Source organism: Bufo gargarizans, unplaced genomic scaffold (genome assembly GCF_014858855.1).
Source record: "Bufo gargarizans isolate SCDJY-AF-19 unplaced genomic scaffold, ASM1485885v1 original_scaffold_1895_pilon, whole genome shotgun sequence".
Lineage (NCBI taxonomy): Eukaryota > Metazoa > Chordata > Amphibia > Anura > Bufonidae > Bufo > Bufo gargarizans.
In genome coordinates this window covers 136,994-161,752 of record NW_025334560.1, presented here as the reverse complement: position 1 = coordinate 161,752, position 24,759 = coordinate 136,994, and the positions used below count along the sequence as shown (strand labels likewise).

Genomic DNA, 24,759 nt, shown 5'->3' with positions numbered 1-24,759 from the left:
AACATACTACTGCGCTAATCTGTGCTACATGACAACATACTACTGCGCTAATCTGTGCTACATGACAACATACTACTGCGCTAATCTGTGCTACATGACAACATACTACTGCGCTAATCTGTGCTACATGACAACATACTACTGCGCTAATCTGTGCTACATGACAGCATACTACTGCGCTAATCTGTGCTACATGACAACATACTACTGCGCTAATCTGTTACATGACAACATACTACTGCGCTAATCTGTGCTACATGACAGCATACTACTGCGCTAATCTGTGCTACATGACAGCATACTACTGCGCTAATCTGTGCTACATGACAGCATACTACTGCGCTAATCTGTGCTACATGACAGCATACTACTGCGCTAATCTGTGCTACATGACAACATACTACTGCGCTAATCTGTGCTACATGACAGCATACTACTGCGCTAATCTGTGCTACATGACACATACTACTGCGCTAATCTGTGCTACATGACAACATACTACTGCGCTAATCTGTGCTACATGACAACATACTACTGCGCTAATCTGTGCTACATGACAGCATACTACTGCGCTAATCTGTGCTACATGAACAGCATACTACTAGCGCTAATCTGTGCTACATGACACATACTACTGCGCTAATCTGTGCTACATGACAGCATACTACTGCGCTAATCTGTGCTACATGACAACATACTACTGCGCTAATCTGTGCTACATGACAACATACCTACTGCGCTAATCTGTGCTACATGACAGCATACTACTGCGCTAATCTGTGCTACATGACAGCATACTACTGCGCTAATCTGTGCTACATGACAGCATACTACTGCGCTAAATCTGTGCTACATGACAGCATACTACTGCGCTAATCTGTGCTACATGACAACATACTACTGCGCTAATCTGTGCTACATGACAGCATACTACTGCGCTAATCTGTGCTACATGACAGCATACTACTGCGCTAATCTGTGCTACATGACAACATACTACTGCGCTAATCTGTGCTACATGACAGCATACTACTGCGCTAATCTGTGCTACATGACAAGCATACTACTGCGCTAATCTGTGCTACATGACAGCATACTACTGCGCTAATCTGTGCTACATGACAGCATACTACTGCGCTAATCTGTGCTACATGACAACATACTACTGCGCTAATCTGTGCTACATGACAAGCATACTACTGCGCTAATCTGTGCTACATGACAACATACTACTGCGCTAATCTGTGCTACATGACAACATACTACTGCGCTAATCTGTGCTACATGACAACATACTACTGCGCTAATCTGTGCTACATGACAACATACTACTGCGCTAATCTGTGCTACATGACAACATACTACTGCGCTAATCTGTGCTACATGACAGCATACTACTGCGCTAATCTGTGCTACATGACAGCATACTACTGCGCTAATCTGTGCTACATGACAGCATACTACTGCGCTAATCTGTGCTACATGACAGCATACTACTGCGCTAATCTGTGCTACATGACAGCATACTACTGCGCTAATCTGTGCTACATGACAACATACTACTGCGCTAATCTGTGCTACATGACAACATACTACTGCGCTAATCTGTGCTACATACTACTGCCTATTGCTACATACAGCATACTACTGCGCTAATCTGTGCTACATGACAGCATACTACTGCGCTAATCTGTGCTACATGACAGCATACTACTGCGCTAATCTGTGCTACATGACAACATACTACTGCGCTAATCTGTGCTACATGACAACATACTACTGCGCTAATCTGTGCTACATGACAGCATACTACTGCGCTAATCTGTGCTACATGACAACATACTACTGCGCTAATCTGTGCTACATGACAGCATACTACTGCGCTAATCTGTGCTACATGACAACATACTACTGCGCTAATCTGTGCTACATGACAACATACTACTGCGCTAATCTGTGCTACATGACAACATACTACTGCGCTAATCTGTGCTACATGACAACATACTACTGCGCTAATCTGTGCTACATGACAACATACTACTGCGCTAATCTGTGCTACATGACAAGCATACTACTGCGCTAATCTGTGCTACATGACAGCATACTACTGCGCTAATCTGTGCTACATGACAACATACTACTGCGCTAATCTGTGCTACATGACAACATACTACTGCGCTAATCTGTGCTACATGACAGCATACTACTGCGCTAATCTGTGCTACATGACAACATACTACTGCGCTAATCTGTGCTACATGATCCCACATACTATGCCTAATCTGTGCTACATGACACATACTACTGCGCTAATCTGTGCTACATGACAACATACTACTGCGCTAATCTGTGCTACATGACAACATACTACTGCGCTAATCTGTGCTACATGACAACATACTACTGCGCTAATCTGTGCTACATGACAAGCATACTACTGCGCTAATCTGTGCTACATGACAACATACTACTGCGCTAATCTGTGCTACATGACAGCATACTACTGCGCTAATCTGTGCTACATGACAACATACTACTGCGCTAATCTGTGCTACATGACAGCATACTACTGCGCTAATCTGTGCTACATGACACATACTACTGCGCTAATCTGTGCTACATGACAAGCATACTACTGCGCTAATCTGTGCTACATGACAACATACTACTGCGCTAATCTGTGCTACATGACAGCATACTACTGCGCTAATCTGTGCTACATGACAAGCATACTACTGCGCTAATCTGTGCTACATGACAACATACTACTGCGCTAATCTGTGCTACATGACAACATACTACTGCGCTAATCTGTGCTACATGACAACATACTACTGCGCTAATCTGTGCTACATGACAGCATACTACTGCGCTAATCTGTGCTACATGACACATACTACTGCGCTAATCTGTGCTACATGACAGCATACTACTGCGCTAATCTGTGCTACATGACAGCATACTACTGCGCTAATCTGTGCTACATGACAGCATACTACTGCGCTAATCTGTGCTACATGACAACATACTACTGCGCTAATCTGTGCTACATGACAACATACTACTGCGCTAATCTGTGCTACATGACAGCATACTACTGCGCTAATCTGTGCTACATGACAGCATACTACTGCGCTAATCTGTGCTACATGACAACATACTACTGCGCTAATCTGTGCTACATGACAGCATACTACTGCGCTAATCTGTGCTACATGACAGCATACTACTGCGCTAATCTGTGCTACATGACAACATACTACTGCGCTAATCTGTGCTACATGACAACATACTACTGCGCTAATCTGTGCTACATGACAGCATACTACTGCGCTAATCTGTGCTACATGACAACATACTACTGCGCTAATCTGTGCTACATGACAACATACTACTGCGCTAATCTGTGCTACATGACAACATACTACTGCGCTAATCTGTGCTACATGACAACATACTACTGCGCTAATCTGTGCTACATGACAACATACTACTGCGCTAATCTGTGCTACATGACAACATACTACTGCGCTAATCTGTGCTACATGACAGCATACTACTGCGCTAATCTGTGCTACATGACAACATACTACTGCGCTAATCTGTGCTACATGACAACATACTACTGCGCTAATCTGTGCTACATGACAGCATACTACTGCGCTAATCTGTGCTACATGACAACATACTACTGCGCTAATCTGTGCTACATGACAACATACTACTGCGCTAATCTGTGCTACATGACAACATACTACTGCGCTAATCTGTGCTACATGACAGCATACTACTGCGCTAATCTGTGCTACATGACAGCATACTACTGCGCTAATCTGTGCTACATGACAACATACTACTGCGCTAATCTGTGCTACATGACCACATACTACTGCGCTAATCTGTGCTACATGACAAGCATACTACTGCGCTAATCTGTGCTACATGACAACATACTACTGCGCTAATCTGTGCTACATGACAACATACTACTGCGCTAATCTGTGCTACATGACAACATACTACTGCGCTAATCTGTGCTACATGACAACATACTACTGCGCTAATCTGTGCTACATGACAGCATACTACTGCGCTAATCTGTGCTACATGACAACATACTACTGCGCTAATCTGTGCTACATGACAACATACTACTGCGCTAATCTGTGCTACATGACAGCATACTACTGCGCTAATCTGTGCTACATGACAACATACTACTGCGCTAATCTGTGCTACTGACAGCTATACTACTGCGCTAATCTGTGCTACATGACAACATACTACTGCGCTAATCTGTGCTACATGACAGCATACTACTGCGCTAATCTGTGCTACATGACAGCATACTACTGCGCTAATCTGTGCTACATGACAGCATACTACTGCGCTAATCTGTGCTACATGACAGCATACTACTGCGCTAATCTGTGCTACATGACAGCATACTACTGCGCTAATCTGTGCTACATGACAGCATACTACTGCGCTAATCTGTGCTACATGACAAGCATACTACTGCGCTAATCTGTGCTACATGACAAGCATACTACTGCGCTAATCTGTGCTACATGACAAGCATACTACTGCGCTAATCTGTGCTACATGACAACATACTACTGCGCTAATCTGTGCTACATGACAGCATACTACATGCGCTAATCTGTGCTACATGACAGCATACTACGCCTAATCTGTGCTACATGACAGCATACTACTGCGCTAATCTGTGCTACATGACAAGCATACTACTGCAGCTAATCTGTGCTACATGACAGCATACTACTGCGCTAATCTGTGCTACATGACACATACTACTGCGCTAATCTGTGCTACATGACAGCATACTACTGCGCTAATCTGTGCTACATGACAGCATACTACTGCTCTAATCTGTGCTACATGACAACATACTACTGCGCTAATCTGTGCTACATGACAGCATACTACTGCGCTAATCTGTGCTACATGACAACATACTACTGCGCTAATCTGTGCTACATGACAACATACTACTGCGCTAATCTGTGCTACATGACAGCATACTACTGCGCTAATCTGTGCTACATGACAGCATACTACTGCGCTAATCTGTGCTACATGACAGCATACTACTGCGCTAATCTGTGCTACATGACAGCATACTACTGCGCTAATCTGTGCTACATGACAGCATACTACTGCGCTAATCTGTGCTACATGACAGCATACTACTGCGCTAATCTGTGCTACATGACAACATACTACTGCGCTAATCTGTGCTACATGACATATACTACTGCGCTAATCTGTGCTACATGACAGCATACTACTGCGCTAATCTGTGCTACATGACAGCATACTACTGCGCTAATCTGTGCTACATGACAGCATACTACTGCGCTAATCTGTGCTACATGACAGCATACTACTGCGCTAATCTGTGCTACATGACAGCATACTACTGCGCTAATCTGTGCTACATGACAGCATACTACTGCGCTAATCTGTGCTACATGACAGCATACTACTGCGCTAATCTGTGCTACATGACAGCATACTACTGCGCTAATCTGTGCTACATGACAACATACTACTGCGCTAATCTGTGCTACATGACAGCATACTACTGCGCTAATCTGTGCTACATGACAACATACTACTGCGCTAATCTGTGCTACATGACCAACATACTACTGCGCTAATCTGTGCTACATGACAGCATACTACTGCGCTAATCTGTGCTACATGACAGCATACTACTGCGCTAATCTGTGCTACATGACAGCATACTACTGCGCTAATCTGTGCTACATGACAGCATACTACTGCGCTAATCTGTGCTACATGACAAGCATACTACTGCGCTAATCTGTGCTACATGACAGCATACTACTGCGCTAATCTGTGCTACATGACAACATACTACTGCGCTAATCTGTGCTACATGACAGCATACTACTGCGCTAATCTGTGCTACATGACAACATACTACTGCGCTAATCTGTGCTACATGACAGCATACTACTGCGCTAATCTGTGCTACATGACAACATACTACTGCGCTAATCTGTGCTACATGACAGCATACTACTGCGCTAATCTGTGCTACATGACAGCATACTACTGCGCTAATCTGTGCTACATGACAACATACTACTGCGCTAATCTGTGCCTACATGACAGCATACTACTGCGCTAATCTGTGCTACATGACAGCATACTACTGCGCTAATCTGTGCTACATGACAACATACTACTGCGCTAATCTGTGCTACATGACAACATACTACTGCGCTAATCTGTGCTACATGACAACATACTACTGCGCTAATCTGTGCTACATGACAACATACTACTGCGCTAATCTGTGCTACATGACAACATACTACTGCGCTAATCTGTGCTACATGACAGCATACTACTGCGCTAATCTGTGCTACATGACAGCATACTACTGCGCTAATCTGTGCTACATGACAACATACTACTGCGCTAATCTGTGCTACATGACAGCATACTACTGCGCTAATCTGTGCTACATGACAACATACTACTGCGCTAATCTGTGCTACATGACACATACTACTGCGCTAATCTGTGCTACATGACAACATACTACTGCGCTAATCTGTGCTACATGACAGCATACTACTGCGCTAATCTGTGCTACATGACATCATACTACTGCGCTAATCTGTGCTACATGACAACATACTACTGCGCTAATCTGTGCTACATGACAACATACTACTGCGCTAATCTGTGCTACATGACAACATACTACTGCGCTAATCTGTGCTACATGACAACATACTACTGCGCTAATCTGTGCTACATGTATATTTCTTGTAATACTGAAATACGCCCCTATACGCTTTCACCAGCAGTGCGGATGTATTTTTATTTTTTTTATGAAATAAGCCCCTATACTCTAACTAGAAATGAATGCAACTGTGCCGTGCGTTTAAATGACTCGTGTATTACTGAAATACCGCCCTATGCTCTTTCACCAGAAATGACGTAAATAACACAAAGTGTGACCTGCGTATATACTTCTGGGACTGTAGTGAGATCGGCCACTCACTGATATCTGCGCAGCTAACAGCGGAAGGGACCTGCGTACAGATACCGGCCACTAACGGCTCCCACAGAGCACCAGCAGCCCGGTAACTAATAGCTGGAAGGACAGGGCTGGGTTCTGAGACGCTCTGGATCCCCCGTCATGTTTCCCTGCCCTCGTAAATCGCTGGTTTTCACAATGAGGATTTTCCGATGACTCTGCCCGGCATCCGCACACTTCTCTCCCTGCCTGAGAAATGATTCCTCTCTCTGCTCTAGTAAATCGCTGGTTTTCACAATGAGGATTTTCCGATGACTCTGCCCGGCATCCGCACACTTCTCTCCCTGCCTGAGAAATGATTCCTCTCTCTGCTCTAGTAAATCGCTGGTTTTCACAATGAGGATTTTCCGATGACTCTGCCCGGCATCCGCACACTTCTCTCCCTACCTGAGAAATGATTCCTCTCTCTGCTCTAGTAAATCGCTGGTTTTCACAATGAGGATTTTCCGATGACTCTGCCCGGCATCTGCACACTTCTCTCCCTGCCTGAGAAATGATTCCTCTCTCTGCTCTAGTAAATCGCTGGTTTTCACAATGAGGATTTTCCGATGACTCTGCCCGGCATCTGCACACTTCTCTCCCTGCCTGAGAAATGATTCCTCTCTCTGCTCTAGTAAATCGCTGCTTTCCTTTTCTTTCCCTCTGCCGAGCGCCGGCATACACGTCTGTCCCTGAACAAAGTACGAGAGTGAATGGCAGACTCTAAGATGGCCGCGTATTTATAGGGCTGTGACATCACCGGACCGGCTGCTGATTGGCTGCATGCACGGCATTATGGGTCATCCCGCCTTCCCAGAGTTCCTTGCCCCGTGTCCTCACACGTGTAGCCGCCATTTTAGCCGCCCTCCATTGTAAGAAATAATGCGATTCGTTACCACAAAGCGTAAGGAAATTCCCATTTGTTCAAAATCGCATTTTTCCGGAAATTCTGAACAAATTCGACTTCGTCAGCTTCGATTCGCTCATCTCTAATCACAACAGTTGCAATTATTGGTTCCAATAGCGTTTGCCCCTCTGTGTAGCTGCGGTAACGCAGCAGAACCGCAGACAAATGCTGCACTCGCTAAATGCACTATATAGAAAGTATATTATTGGTATATAACACCCCGCTTCAATCAGCTTATTGGGGGGCAACTGGTAAATCGCACCAGTAGAAATTATCTGTTCCAATAGCGTTTGTTCCTCTGTGTAGCTGCGGTATCTCAGCAGAACCGCACACAACTGCTGCACAATACAGATGCACTATATAGAAGGTATATTATTGGTATATAACACTCCCGCTTCAATCAGTATTTTTTGGGGGGGCAACTGGTAAATCGCACCAGTAGAAATTATCTGTTCCAATAGCGTTTGTCCCTCTGTATAGCTGCAGTATCTCAGCAGAACCGCACACAACTGCTGCACTATACAGATGCAGTATAATGTACTATCTATGTTAGAAAGTATATAATTAGTATATCGCACCCTCTGTGTATCACCCCTATCGATAGCACCTATACCGGTCCTTACATGGACTTTTGTGGCCCTATTAGCTAGCGTTTGGTGTCCCTAACAGCCTGTCCCTGCTCCACACAGCAACCTCTCCCTACACTGGCAAAACACTGAATGTAAAATGGCGGCCAGATCGGGTTTATTTATAAGGTAGGGGGGGTGTCCATGTGCTGAAACGTCTCCATTGGCCGTCCTGTACCACCTGCTGGACGTGTCATGGGTCAAAGTTCTTCACAATGTAAAAGAATATGGCGGGAGCAAATATCTCCATATGTTTGCTGTTTGGCGAATCACGAACGAGCAAAGTTTGCCACAAAACGACCACCGGGCGAACCGCAAGGCCATCTCTACTTCTCAGCAGGTGACATTTTCACAGATGTGCTATCTGGAGAGGTGGTCCTCTCACTCAACATACCATTCAGGTGAGGTGATCTTGATAGTCTCACAGATGTGATATTCTAGAGAGACTGTCTTCTGACAGATGTGATATTTTGGTGAGGTGCTCTTCTCACATAGGTGATCTTCTGGAGAGGTGGGTTTTTCATTAACATGGTATTCTGTTGATATGGTCTTCTCACAGAGATGATCTTCTAGAGTGGTGGTCTTCTGGAAAGGTGGTCCTCTCAAAGAGGTGATCATCTGGAAAAGTTTCACCCTACTCACCTTGAATTTGGCAATGCCCTATTTCTATGCACAAGGGGTGAGGAGATCCTATGATGTGACATGGTGATTACAGACGCCACGTGGGTAGAGGGCCCTGGTGTAATAGGTGACACACACCACTGTGGCAACATTATAGAAGACTGTAATAATAAGCAGCGTCACCAGAGGAGATCATACAATATGATGATGCTTATTTCTGCCTCTAACCTCACATCAAGGTCTTCTACTAATACTTATTAGGACCGGGCTCTTCGCAATAGTGACGAAAGTGAAACAAGTGCAATCCCAGGTGGACACCATTAAAGGGATGGGTGACTTGAGGATTGGATCTAATTCTGTCCGAATAGTCAATGTGTGCTGATAAACTATGAATTAGATGTCAATAGATCCCACCAAAATCCACCCATGGTGGTGGGGGCTTACACACAAGCACTGTTCTCCACTTCTGGGGGTAAAAGTAATTGGCATATTCTGGATTTTACCATTTCATACATAGATATAGGACAAGCTATAGGGTCCATATTATATACTGTCCACAGAATATAGGATCATCCATAGTGTCCACATAATAACATCATAGAGCTTATAGAACACATGCCTATCTATGCAGAAACCCCAGGAGGAAAAGATCTTTTGTTCTGGATGTTCATAGGATTGATATGGCCTCCACCACTCAGGGCTGGGGTCTGTACACAGGTGGTTCAGGCCTGCGGTCTGTACACAGAACCTACCATTCTGGACTTGAAATGGTGTTGTCCTAGGGCGTGTCTCTCAAATCACAACCATACAATGTTCCTGACCATGGATGCACAAAGCTCATGTATGGGAGGTTTGGACTTAACACTGCTGTTCCATTGGAGAAATAAATGTCGTCCATCGTGAAGATGAAGGCTATCAAACTGGCCATGCTTAATTTCATGTTTCTATCGATCAGACACAGTTTGGTTTAGTCTACAGCACATCAACATGCAGGTGGATAAGAAGTTCTTCCTTGAGGCAGGAGAGAAGTCGGGTCTCTGCAGAACAAAACATGAAAGACTGTTCATTCGGTCTATGTCGGTGCTCAATAAACCCGACTGGCCCACTTCTGCACCCAGGTCAACAGATTCTCTCCATGGTCACCAACAGGACTGTTGAGAATCGGTGACCGGGTCCACCAGTTCTCTTAGTAGGTGAAGCTTTTAGACGGAGGACCTGCACCTAGGAGGGATTTATGGCATATTCTGTGGTTAACCCTGCACTGGTGATCGTTCTATCATGGCCTCGCAGAGCCTAGTTCCTCCTGTTATCAACTTTCTTCAAAAGTTTGGACACCTGCTGTTCTAACAGATGTTACAACATCTCCATCCTTCTAGATTACTTATTGCATTCATGAAGCGCTTTCATATTCCACAACGATGCACACAGTCTGGCACCACTCCATCCCTGTAAGATAAAAGCTGCCAGACAATGCTGCTGTGCTAGAAGCTAACTTCTGATGGAGGAGAAGGTCTGACCCTCTGCAAAAGGTTGAGGACCTTTAAAGGGACATTGTATTGACAAGAAAGCCAGCAAAGATAAACACATTTATGGCCATAGACTTCACTGCAAGTGGTTTGGGTTATATTGCTTCAGGCACCCGCTTCACTGTTCAGAAAGAGCAGCCATCTATTAAAGAACTACTCCCCACGGTTCAGCATTGTAGTACTAAGAGAAATGCACACCAAAGGTTATTTGGGAAGAATGTGTTGTTTGGTGGAGTAAGAGACTCAGAGGGGACGGTTACCATTTCTACCCCCTATACACAACCTTTGAGAGCATCTATGCTATGGTATATCTTAGAACTATGCCCATTATATGTACTGTGACACCCATTATGCACTCAGTAAAAAAGAGACTATTTTTTGCTTTAACAAAGCAAGCCTGGTCATTTGTCTGCATATCTGACCCAGTCCTCGTTTTCCTGCCTGGCATCCCAGCCACCACCAGACAGAAGCCTCCAAATCCTGGGTGTGCCCTGAGAGGAAGAAAGAGTGCACCCCTCCCGACACTGCAGTCTAGTGGATAGGTCAAGTAGGATCCGCCACCATGAGGACTATGATCTCCTTATCACCCACTGCCACTCCCATCCTCTGTGCCAGCAAGAACTGCTCCCCCTGCCGGCTGCACTCGCCTGCAAATGCACATAAAATTGTAGGCCCCTCGGAGATCTGACACCCAGGCTCTATGAAGTCTGAATCCTGAGGCAGAAGAGATCTATTCTTCACAGTAATCTCACTCAGACTTGGGATCCCAGACTTAGGGTTGCTTGGAACTTAACAAAGAAGAATCCAGCTCAAGGTGGAGAGAGGGACTTTCTGATGAACCCTCTTTGGAGATACTGGGGAACATGCAGTGGCTGGACTGGATGCACAGGGGCCATGTAATGAGAGGGGCATCTTGTTCCCCTACACATAATTTGTCCAGAGTCCCAGTCTGTAACAGGGGAATGGAGATGGACCAGGGTAACACCAACAAGAGGGGACTAATTGAGACAGGACAATAAAAGAAATCTTAGAATGCAAGACTACAATTTGGAGGTCCATGTGAATGGTGACATAATGCTATAGATTCTGGATGTGGGAATCGGAAGCCGTTCACAGATGACACCACCAAGGACTTCACCAACTGCCAAGTCGTGGAAGGCCTGTTTGCTAAACTGAATATCACCATGTGACAGGAAAACCTGAGATGTAAACTTTGGAGAGAGCTCGTTCTCACCCAGTCATGTCTCTAATTGACCCAAGGCTCTGGAGTTTTCCTCTTTGAGAGGACAGGTTGCCCTTGACATCAGAATACATGCATAGATCACTGTGGTGTCTATGTGGACGCTCTTCCTCAGTCAGACTCGGTCCAGCTGCACAGGTTCCAAAAGTAGAAGTTAAGGAAGGTGGAAACATAGGGGTCTCCTAAAAGAAGGTGCTAATCTAGGAGCCCTCCTCTCGTGTGGTTTCTGTGAGGTGTTCTCTGAAGAGAAGATCTATGCGGGTAGCTTTTGAGATTAGATTCATCCAAGGTTGTTGGCATATCCCGACCTGCCAGTTCATTTTTGATGCAGTCATACCCATGTGTGAAGCTGACCCCAGAGCCTTACTGTTCCATGCAAGCTCAGAAGCGAGGGTAAAAAAAAGGATTGTATGTTATGACCCACAGTGAGGTTACCCTGGCAGAAAGGATGCAGAGGTAGTTTGTCCATGTTCTTCAAAAAATCTGCAGAGAGTGGGACAGAAATTCCTGCAGGTTATAAGAGGTAACTGCATTACCAGATGGGAGTAGCCTAAGCTAAAGCTTCTCTGGACAGGAGGGAAAGCAGGAATGGCAACCTTGGACCTGCCATTAGGGAACTGATGGGTCTGCAATTCAAAGTGTACATGCACTGTGTGGCGAAACCAACCTCGCCACGGTGTTTTGGAGGGGGCTGTTTGCCAGCCTCCTGCCCTGGGATTATGGTCCCTTAAGTTATTGGGTCTTAAGGCACTTGGGACGGAGCCCTCTGTCCCTGGACTGCATCCTTTGCCTTACTTGCTTGGATGAAGCACATGGTGAGAACAATAGATAGCGGCCATTGTAACTCACAGACACTGTTCTGACTTTTCCCACACGGCGCTATCTTGCCTGTATTTGGTGCACAGAGACATCATTCAGTAGTGTGAAACTACCAAACAGAGGACACATTTATTAGTGACTATTTTCTGTATAACTTGTATATTTTCAGTGTAACTGTATCTTCCAAACTACTGAACGGATGTGGGTGAATTTTGGATATGTGGTTCACCCAGATCCCCCGGTTCCGAGGATATATTGGTTATGGGGTTATTGCATGTTTTGGGGTTCCTGTGATATGTTTTATAAAACTGTATTTCTCTGCCTGTGATAATTATATTCGCCATTGTGTTCAATAATCATCACCGGCAGAGGGGAGGATTTTGTGTGGGTGTGTTTCTATTGTCCCATTGTGTGTTTAAATGGTGATGTCTGTCCTGTTGTCTCCACATGTGTATTGGCGATCTCCCTTTGTCCTGAGAGATAATTGGATTACTTCTCGGTTGTCTCCGGGACAGAGAGGAGGAAACCATGATGCATTGTGGGGATGTGTTGTATCTGTCCTGTATTTGCAACAACTGTAATAAAAACCAGGCTGGGTGTGCCAGCACGTCAGAGCACTGCTTGACCCTCAACACGGAGCCTTGTCTCGTTATTGGGGGGATTCCCTATATGCTGTTGGAGACTGATTGCCAGGAGTGTAAGCTGATTGTATGCTTTTCCTGTTCGTCTGCTGGCAGCTATTCGTGAGGTTCCAGTTTGGAGTGCTATTTTGTATCCAGTTCGGGAGTTTGGTGTTCTGCAGTAGCTGTGCCTGTCTCTCAGAAAGGGGCATATTGCCTAAACGGATTTGAACCCCTTGTCTGCTGAAAAAGTCCGTTACACACTGATTTTACATGGACTGATCATGACAGGACTTGGGGTCTCCTTTACAGTGTAGAGGCAGAGGTAAATGCAGACTTGACCTGCTAGGATCTGGAGCTGGCAGAGATTGAGGCGCAGGTGCTGCGGCTTAGTAAAGGTGGTGCAGATGTGGTGACCGCTAAGGAATCCAGGCGAGTGGAAATTGTATTTAAACATTGCAGTCCTTGATCTTGGCAACCACATTGATTAGTCAACTCAATATATATCCCTAAGAGAAACCTAACTTGGGTGGTCCAGCAGGATTCATGGCTGAAGGCAATCTGTTGAGTGGATGTGGACCTGCTGTGCCTACCACACAGATTTGACTCCTACTCCTTCATCCTTTAAGCCCTATACAGTTATCTGGACTCTGCTGCAGGGGAAACACACCCCACAAACCCTTAAAGTCATCTCTGGTAGGTTGCTGACCCACAGGGATTAAGAGACACCAGTTTGGAGCACCAAAGGATCAGGAAAAACTACAGTCAGAGACAGATCGAGGTGAGAGTGGATAGAGTTTGTGCAATCCAAGATCAAGGTGGGCAGCTCAGGGTCAGAATGGAGGTCAGGCAGGGAAAGATCAAATCCAGGAAACAGTCAGAAGTCAGAACACGGACAAAGGAATAAACAGCACACCATTTCAGGAACCTAAGGAACTAGAACCTAATCGCTCAGACACCTTCCCACAGGGGAAGGCGCCTTATGTACCCCATTGAGTGGTCAAGATTATGGTGCAAGTGATGGTCATTTAAGAGCCAGAGCGAGTGAGCGCGCCCTATGGGTGCAGCTGAAGCAAGCCTCAGCCTGCAGGGATGAATCCCGTGGGCTTAATTACCGCACACCCAACCTTTATAGGTGCAGGGTAAGTGCATGGCTGCGCTCCCAGATGGCAGGTGACAATAGCGCTAGAATAACCGCAGAGGTTGTGCTGGACGTGGGGGCACTCTTCATGCAGGAGTCCAGTACTTCCTACAATTTGGTGGAGCCATGTCTTGTGCCCCCTCACTCAGGTCATTATAACTAAAACTTAACTCCTTCACGTTATTTCCTGCTTTGTAACATTCAGGCTTCTTTCAGAGAGGTGCATAGAAGACGCCCCAGCAGTGAAATGTCCCCGCACGCTGCTCATCCAACCACTTCCACATTCTGCCCAGGAAAATGATCTCTGATTGTAGCTCATCACATCTTCCTCTTTTCTGCCGTGTTTAGCTCTGAGTCATGGAGATGTGGTTTCCACTGACATTTTACTGGTGTTGGGGAGATGCTGGGATCATTGTGATGACAACAAACTCCTCCGTCTAAACCTGACCTTTACAATGTTGTCCAGAAGCTCTGAGATGTCCCTCAAAGTTAGGACCAATAAGCAGCACAGAAGGGAGTAAACCTCAGTGATCTGTCCCAGTCTCCACAAATTATCGACTCCTTCCGTTTTCAAGGTGTTGACAATTATAGCATTACGTATAAGTGCCGCAATGATCGCGATGAGGACGACAATCTATATACATAGATGCTTCAGTCTGATTACTGGTGTCACAGCAGTGGACGTGGAACCACGGTGTCCACCAACAGATTTGACTTTGGGATAAACCTAAGGGCATTATCCTGGTGGTCCCTTGGACGTTATCCTGGTGGTCTCTTGGTTTTCACCCTTTAACCCCTATAGAGGTATCTGGACTTGACTGCAGGGGAACCACCAGGTTGCTGCCTCCTGAAGTGGTCTCTGTGTCTCAGACACCAGCGCGGAGCCCACAGGGCTCGGACAGAATTGTAGGCAGTTTCCCGCTTCAGCTTTCACACCTATAAATCTTCTGTAGGTCACTGTGCAGCATATTTTAGAAGTGCTGAGTTTTCCTTGTAAAAGCCACAAAATTGCTGACAATTCAGTGTCGTCGGGGACACTCCGACCTAAGAAACTTGATTCAGGATAAAAACTTTTAAAAATATTTTTATGTTGGTTTTTAATGTATTTCTTCTTTATTTATTGTGTGATTTTGGCTCACTCTCATCCCTGCCTCCTCCATAATCTGGACTGTCCTCCCATCAGATCTACAGCGCAGAGTCCTTCCCTGCTTGTCCTATCAGCCCCAGCCATGCGCTGGTCACTACTCCTCCCATTACATCTAGAAGGGAAAGTCCTTCTCTGCCCAACCGATCAGACTTGATAGCCAAAATATTTTGCCCTTTGTGTCCAGGGGGTTTACCCATTTCCTCCCCTCACTTCCCACAAACTTGTCTCTGGCTGTAAGGCAACTGGCAACAGCAGGAGGCCTTCCCCACGGCCCTGTTATGATAGGACCTCGGTCACATTCAGCAATGTTTTTGACTTTTATTTTTTAATTCAAGGTTTCCTGTTACTTTACAGATAAAATGGCCACAAATCGGTGATGTAAAGCTGTTGAGAAGACGACGGCGCGTACAATCAGGAAGGACACGAGAGCCGAGCGGCTGTGCACACAACGGATTTATTGTAATGGTGGGGGCTCCACATGCAGCCTCTACACAGCACAGTGAGAGCAGAGAGGATGACCATGGTCACACAGACAGCAGCCAGACGTATGGTCACTTTCAGTTCATTGCACAGACCCATTCACAGAGGAAGTCCCAGAGGGACAGAAGTTCTCCAACCAAGCAAACACGTTCTCAGATTACACAGCATAGCAGAGCGTACCATCCTACAACCCACTGCGCAGTACCGATGAGTCACTGCCCGAGCCACATGTTAGAGATACAGGCGCCATCATTTCCAGGGTCGATAACTGGCTTATTTTACTGAAATGTTCTGGAGAGCACAGCGTTGACCCTGCCCTGTTATAGAAGATGATCGCCAGTGAAATTCCTGAAAAATAAGCCAATATGGTGGAAACTATAATGGGCAAATCAAAATGATTCGGGTGGAAAGGGATTATACGAGCAGGAGAGGACCGAGGACTGGAGGAGCCACTGTGAGAAGCCAGCAGTAAACGTCTAGGTGTACTGCTCAGCAGGTTTCTGGGACAGGTCCCCATTTAAAGGGAGTCTGTCAGCAGTTCTGACCGTACTAAACTGCTGACAGTACTAGGCAGGAGCTGTGGAGTGAAGAACAAACACATTTTGTGGTAGTTTCATCATCAGGATAAAAATTAGTATTAAGAGTATTTTTCTGGTAGATTACATTCAAGTGCCCAGGAGGCGGAGCTTCACTGTGAAGTGCTCCCCAGACTCTCAGCTGCTTCATGGCCCCTCCCCTTTGTCTGAGTGACAGCTGTAGTGTTTACCTGGTTGGATGCTACAGATGTCACTCAGAGTAGAGGGGAGGGGCTATAGCAGCACTTCTCAGTGAAGCACCGCCTCAGGTTTCACACAATGTATGTTTGTCCTGCTCTTCTCGGCATCTTCCCAGTGCTGTCAGCAGTTTAGCAAAGTTAAGACTGCTGACAGAATAATATTATGACAAGATTACTAGACCCACTTCAGCTGCTGGACAGCATCCTGGGAAGCAGACTGGTCATTTCTGTACACAATTTAGAGAATCCTCTAAAGCTGCTGGAGAGCACTCCCAAAAGTAGCTTCATCATCTCTGTACCTAGACCAGTAGACTCCATGAATCTCCTGAACAGTAACCCCAGAAGTAGACCCATTATTACTGTACATAGACCAGTAGACCCTATAGAGCTCCTAGACAGTAACCTGAGGAGTAGACCTATAATCTCTGTACATAGACCAGTAGACCCCATGAATCTCCTGAACAGTAACCTGGGAAGTAGACCCATCATCTCTGTACATAGACCAGTAGACCCTATAAAGCTCCTGGACAGTAACCTGAGGAGTAGACCCATCATCTCTGTACATAGACCAGTAGACCCTATAAAGCTCCTGGACAGTAACCTGAGGAGTAGACCCATCATCTCTGTACATAGACCAGTAGACCCTATAGAGCTCCTGGACAGTAACCTGAGGAGTAGACCCATCATCTCTGTACCCATAGACCAGTAGACCCCATGAAGCTGCCAGACAGTAACCCAAGGAGTAGACCCATCATTACTGTAAATAGACCAGTAGACCTCATGAAGCTGCTGGACAGTAACCCAAGGAGTGGATCCATCATTACTGTACATAGACCAGTAGACCCTATGAAGCTGATGGACAGTAACCTGAGGAGTAGACCCATCATTACTGTACATAGACCAGTAGACCTCATGAAGATGCCAAACAGTAATCTGGGAAGCAGACTCATCATTACTTTACATAGACCAGTAGACCCCACAAAGCTGATGAACGGTATCCTGGGAAGCAGACTCATCAATACTGTAAATAGACCAGTAGACCTCATGAAGCTGCTGGACAGTAACCTGAGGAGTAGATCCATCATCTCTGTACATAGACCAGTAGACCCCATGAAGCTGATGGACAGTAACCTGAGGAGTAGACCCATCATTACTGTACATAGACCAGTAGACCCCATGAAGCTGATGGACAGTAACCTGAGGAGTAGACCCATCATTACTGTACATAGACCAGTAGACCTCATGAAGCTGCTGGACAGTAACCCAAGGAGTAGACCCATCATCTCTGTACATAGACCAGTAGACCCCATGAAGCTGTTGGACAGTAACCTGGGAAGCAGACTCATTATTACTGTACATTTGTAAACTGGTTGTCAGGCATGAAAGACTTTCAAAAGGACAAACAAAAGTGCATAAGACAATGCTAAAGAGGATCAACTTTAAAAATATCTTAAAATGTTAAGTATTTCTTTAAAACTATGAATAGTGTTATCAATGTTGCAAGTCTATATCTAGCACAATTCAAGTGAAATCCCACTGCCTCCTACAAATATATCCTCCCGAGAGCACCACATCATACAGTAACCTCACGGTGGAAAGATGGAGAAGAGAAGATGCACTCGTCAGTCAGACGTCAATCATCAGACATTTATCTCACACAGAACCAAGTGTCCTGCAGAGAGCGCCACATCATACAGTAACCTCACGGTGGAAAGATGGAGAAGAGAAGATGCACTCGTCAGTCACACGTCAATCATCAGACATTTATCTCACACAGAACCAAGTGTCCTGCCGAGAGTACCACATCATACAGTAACCTCACGGTGGAAAGATGGAGAAGAAAAGATGCACTCGTCAGTCAGACGTCAATCATCAGACATTTATCTCACACAGAACCGAGTGTCCTGCCGAGAGCACCACATCATACAGTAACCTCACGGTGGAAAGATGGAGAAGAGAAGATGCACTCGTCAGTCACACGTCAATCATCAATGTTCTATGATGAAGACATTTATCTCACACAGAACCAAGTGTCCTGCTGAGAGCGCCACATCATACCGTAACCTCACGGTGGAAATATGGAGGAGAGCAGGGGCACTTGTCATTTACATATCAATCATCAGTTTCCTATGATGAAGAGATCTGTCATACACAAAACCACACATCCTGGCGAAAGCGCCACATCATACAGTTACTCCATTACGGAAATATGGAGGAGAGCAGGAGCACTTGTCAGTCAGACGTCAATCATCAGTTTCCTATGATGAAGAGATCTGTTATACACAAAACCACACATCCTGCCGAGAGCGCCACATCATACAGTTACTCCATTATGGAAATATGGAGGAGAGCAGGAGCACTCGTCAGTCAGACGTCAATCATCAGACATTTATCATATACAGAACCAAGTGTCCTGCCGAGAGCGCCACATCATACCGTAAATCCACTATGAAACTATAGAGAAAGGCAGGAGCACTAATCCCCCTTGTCCATTATGTGTCTTGATCTCTCCCTGATTGATAAATTATAGCATCTGTCATAGAGAATTTCATATACAACTACTTTTCTAAGCTCCAGAGCAGCCCAGATGGTAGGGGTTACCCTGGCACTGCAGGTTTGCCCCCTCACATCTGGGTATTGGCAGGATAATGTCGGCCCTGGCCCTTGCTCCTGGGAGGGTTGGAGCCATGGCCTGTAGTGTCTGGAGATGGTGGCTCTCCTTGGCTCAGCAGTGAGTAAAGTGCACGTTCCAGTAAAGAGTAGAGCCCTCATTGTAGACAGCACGTGTCCTTCTCCTCTGCCTCCTTCAGGGAGTCCTCCTCTCTCTGTGCAGTAAACGTATCTTGGTCTTGAAGTTGATCTCGCAGTTCCATAAGTAGATCGCGGCTCTCGCTTAAAGGGAGATTACTCAAGTAATATTGAGGGGCGAACTCCAGCAACCTGCAAGAAGAAACAGGAGCAGAGATGAGGCGGCGTGTGGCCGTGTAGACGCTGCCCATGTGTCATCCATCCTGCCAGTGGTTAGAGTACAATGTGGAGTGCACTCAATGGAGCGGCCCCTTAGAGGTGCAACACATAACAGAAAATGCTGCAGATTGTGGTTCAAATCTACATCTGATCAGAGCAGGACCTTTTATATTTTAGACTTTTGCGCCAGTGCCTTCCCATAGAATTGGCCAAATTCACCCCGATCTGCGGAATGTATAAGATCGGATTCCCAGTCTCAAAAGCTGGAGCAAAACGTGTCACATATTTACTAAGAGGAGCACACCCTAGTCTTTGCGGGTCCTGCCCGATCCCACCTAACCTCAATGTACGCCACTTTTCTGGCATGTAAAAACGTCCAGATTTTGGCACACGCCATATTAGTGCAACAATTTGCAACTTCTTTATAAACTACTCTTCCAACAATGTTTTAAAGGGGTGTGGCTTATCAGAGGGGAGTGGCTTCCAGACATATTTACTACAAATAAAGCTGTTGCAGATTTGTGGTTCTGTCACACGGACGCCACAAGATGCAGCACACTTGGTAAGCGGCGCCTCTTACTCACTACTGGTGGTTTAATCATTTTCCGTGTAGGTGGCGTGATTCCTCGCACGTCTCCCACTTTGTTCATTTAATTTATTAATTGCCAACTGTTCACGTAAAATGAGAAAATGTTGCAAAACTGACCAAAAAAACATAACAAAAAATGGAGCAAATGCCTCCATTTTTAATCAGTGCTGGCCAATACGACCCCGGGAGGTGTACAACATGGAGGAGAAGCGGACGGGGAGCAGTACACCGCCAGCGGGTTAGATTTAAGAGGAGCTCACATCTCGGGGAGGATTTCTGTGGCTACGCTGATGCAGTTGTCCTGGGAGATGCTGAAGTCATGGTACAAGACCCAAGTGGGCAGTGGCATCTGGCCGTAGTACACAGAGGACGGGTGCAGGTGGGCCACGTGCTTGTGAGTCAGCATCACATAATTTCCTTGTCCGTCCACGTCCCGGGCCACCTGGTGGAATTACAAGGGGTTAGTGAGGGGATCCACTCGGCCTTGTTACATGAGGTCTTAGGTCTTGTCATCTCACCTTGAGGAATCCTCCAGATAGCAGAGCCCGGGTGACGTTCAGAATACACTCCTCATCGGGAAACATGGGGGCAGAGACCGGCAGCTCAATTCTCTGCATGATGTCCAGGAGCTCTGCGCGCAGCACGTCAGCCTGGTGCAAGGAGCGCGGGCACAGCGCCGCATCACAGCACCAAGCGTCACCGTCTAGGAGAGCAAACGCAGGACCATTCCAGTAAATGTCAGGAGGGAACAGAACATGGGAACCATAAGCAATGAGGAATACTCACGCTCCTTATAGTGGTTGTAGATGTGGATGAGGGTCATGTGATCACCCTCAGGGCGCTGCAGAGCACGACGAGAACTCAGCACAGGAGCGCTATGTGGAGGGGGCAGAAAACAGCAGGGGGCGACTGGGGCAGAAGGAGACAAAAGGTGGGAGAAGGGTAAAAACTAGAGAACCTCTCATGACAACCCTCATTATAAACTACATACATGACCCTGCCCTTATAAATCCAACTACTACATAACTCTATTATACTCCAGGAAGCCCCCCCCCCCCCTTCCATACCTCCGAATGTTCTCCACATAACCTGGTCTTTTTACTGACCCCTCCAACTCCATATAACTCCTCCCTAACTCATAATACACAGTCCAGTCCCATTGTTCAGACCAGCAGCCGATCTCTAGAGTAACCACAGCTTGACTGTCCCGGAGGGACTACGTAAGGTCCTGGTAGGTCGTCACAGCTATCTGGAGCCATGCTGACTGCAGTGCACCCCACAGCTGCTGGAGGGGGTGCAGGGGGATCCATAGAGAGAACACGACCATCGAGATGGTCCTATAGCTGCTGGAGGGGGTGCAGGGGGATCCATAGAGTGAACACGACCATCGAGATGGTCCTACAGCTGCTGGAGGGGGTGCAGGGGGATCCATAGAGTGAACACGACCATCGAGATGGTCCTACAGCTGCTGGAGGGGGTGCAGGGGGATTCACAGCGTGAACACGACCATCGAGATGGTCCTACAGCTGCTGGAGGGGGTGCAGGGGTATTCACAGAGCCAACATGACAATCGAGGTGGTCCTACAGCTGCTGGAGGGGGATCCATAGAGACAACATGAGAATCGAGGTGGTCCTACAGCTGCTGGAGGGTGCGTGGGAGGATTCACAGAGCCAACATGACAATCGAGGTGGTCCCACAGCTGCTGGAGGGGGCATAGGGGATTCACAGAGCCAACATGACAATCGAGGTGGTCCTACAGCTGCTAGAGGGGGCGTGGGGGGATCGATAGAGCCAACATGACAATCGAGGTGGTCCCACAGCTGCTGGAGGGAGTGTGGGGAGGATCCATAGAGCCAACATGACAATCGAGATGGTCCTACAGCTGCTGGAGGGGGAGTGGGGGGATCAATAGAGCCAACATGACAATCGAGGTGGTCCCACAGCTGCTGGAGGGGCTCCATAGAGCGAACACAACCATCTAGGTGGTCTCACAGCTGCTGGAGGGGATCCAGAGAGAGAACACAACCATCGAGGTGGTCCCACAGCTGCTGGAGGGGATCCATAGAGCAAACACGACCATCGAGGTGGTCCCACAGCTGCTGGAGGGGATGTGGGGGAGGATCCATAGAGTGAACACAACCATTGAGGTTGTCACACAGGAGCTAGAGGGGATGTGGGTGGATCCAAAGAGAGGAGACGACAATCGAGGTGGTCCTACAGCTGCGGGAGGGGATCCATAGAGCGAACACAACCATCTAGGTGGTCCCACAGCTGCTGGAGATGTTGTGGAGAAGGATCTATAAAGAGAACATGACCATCGAGACAGTCCCACAGCTGCTGGAGGGTGTGTTGGGAGGGGATCCATAGAGCGAACACAACCATCTAGGTGGTCCCACAGCTGCTGGAGGGTGCGTTGGGAGGGGATCCATAGACTGAACACAACCATTAAGGTGGTCCCACAGCTTCTGGAGGGTGTGTTGGGAGGGGATCCATAGAGTGAACACAACCATTAGGTGGTCCCACAGCTGCTGGAGGGTGTGTTGGGAGGGGATCCATAGAGTGAACACAACCATTAAGGTGGTCCCACAGCTGCTAGAGAGGATGGGGGGGGGGAGAATCCATAGAGTGAACATCACCATTAAGGTGCTCATTTGGGTTCAGGTCAGGGTATTTAGGAGGCACTTGGAAGTCTTGCTAATGCTCTTCCAACTAATGTCAGACATTTCTAGTTCTGTGACATGTCATATTGTCTTGCTTGAAAATCCACCCCAGTGGAGACAATCAGCATGTATGGGTGTATGTGATCTGCAGGAATAGATTAATTCCCAAATCGGTGAAGTGCCTTCCACATAGATGAGTGGGCCCAGAGAATGCCAGGAAAACCTTCCCCGGACAACAACCCTGCCACCTCCAGCTTGTGATCTTCTGACAATGGTTGCAGGGTGTTTGCTCTCTGATGTTTCGTGCCTGGTGCTGCCGTGGTACATTTTGGCCATGAGATGCTCCACTGTAGTGTCATTCAGCTCTCGTGTGCCTTTGTAGCCAACGTTCACTTCTCACATCAGTAGCATGTGGTCTCTGCAGTGACCACGTCTCTTATTCACAATGATGCCATATGTCCACTCACGATACACTTTCACCACAGCAGCACATGAACAGTTCACACTGTGCAAGTTCAGAAATACCGCCACATGGGACTCGAAAGCCTTTCTGGCAACTCTGATAAATCGCTCCTTTTACCCATGATGAGGGAAATGTGTGCAGACAGCCTATCACACCTTATATACCCACCGAGGGATATGTGTGCAGACAGCCTATCACACCTTATATACCCACCGAGGATATGTGTGCAGACAGCCTATCACACCTTATATACCCACCGAGGGATATGTGTGCAGACAGCCTATCACACCTTATATACCCACCGAGGATATGTGTGCAGACAGCCTATCACACCTTATATATCCACCGAGGGATATGTGTGCAGACAGCCTATCACACCTTATATACCCACCGAGGGATATGTGTGCAGACAGCCTATCACACCTTATATATCCACCGAGGGATATGCGTGCAGACAGCCTATCACACATCTTATATACCCACCAAGGGATATGTGTGCAGACAGCCTATCACACACCTTATATACCCACTGAGGGATATGCGTGCAGACAGCCTATCACACATCTTATATACCCCCCGAGGGATATGTGTGCAGACAGCCTATCACACCTTATATACCCACCGAGGGATATGTGTGCAGACAGCCTATCACACCTTATATATCCACCGAGGGATATGCGTGCAGACAGCCTATCACACATCTTATATACCCACCAAGGGATATGTGTGCAGACAGCCTATCACACACCTTATATACCCACCGAGGGATATGCGTGCAGACAGCCTATCACACATCTTATATACCCACCAAGGGATATGTGTGCAGACAGCCTATCACACACCTTATATACCCACTGAGGGATATGTGTGCAGACAGCCTATCACACACCTTATATACCCACTGAGGGATATGTGTGCAGACAGCCTATCACACACCTTATATACCCACTGAGGGATATGTGTGCAGACAGCCTATCACACATCTTATATACCCCCCGAGGGATATGTGTGCAGACAGCCTATCACACCTTATATACCCCCCGAGGGATATGTGTGCAGACAGCCTATCACACCTTATATACCCGAGGGATAT

The 24,759-nt window shown here is 46.7% G+C and overlaps 1 protein-coding gene across 2 annotated transcripts in view; it reads right to left on the bottom strand.

Annotated features, from left to right (window-relative positions):
* Positions 1-19,740: 19,740 nt before the first annotated feature.
* DQX1 (DEAQ-box RNA dependent ATPase 1) overlaps positions 19,741-24,759 on the bottom strand; it is a 32,997-nt gene continuing 27,978 nt past the window's right edge. For both annotated transcript variants that reach the window (XM_044274611.1, XM_044274612.1), the window contains exons 9-12: positions 21,329-21,451; positions 21,061-21,245; positions 20,803-20,984; positions 19,741-19,926 (exon numbers count right to left, since the gene is read on the bottom strand). In XM_044274611.1, coding sequence (XP_044130546.1) covers positions 19,755-19,926; positions 20,803-20,984; positions 21,061-21,245; positions 21,329-21,451 — 662 coding nt within the window. In that variant the 3' untranslated portion in view covers positions 19,741-19,754. The remainder of the gene's footprint in view (positions 19,927-20,802; positions 20,985-21,060; positions 21,246-21,328; positions 21,452-24,759) is intronic.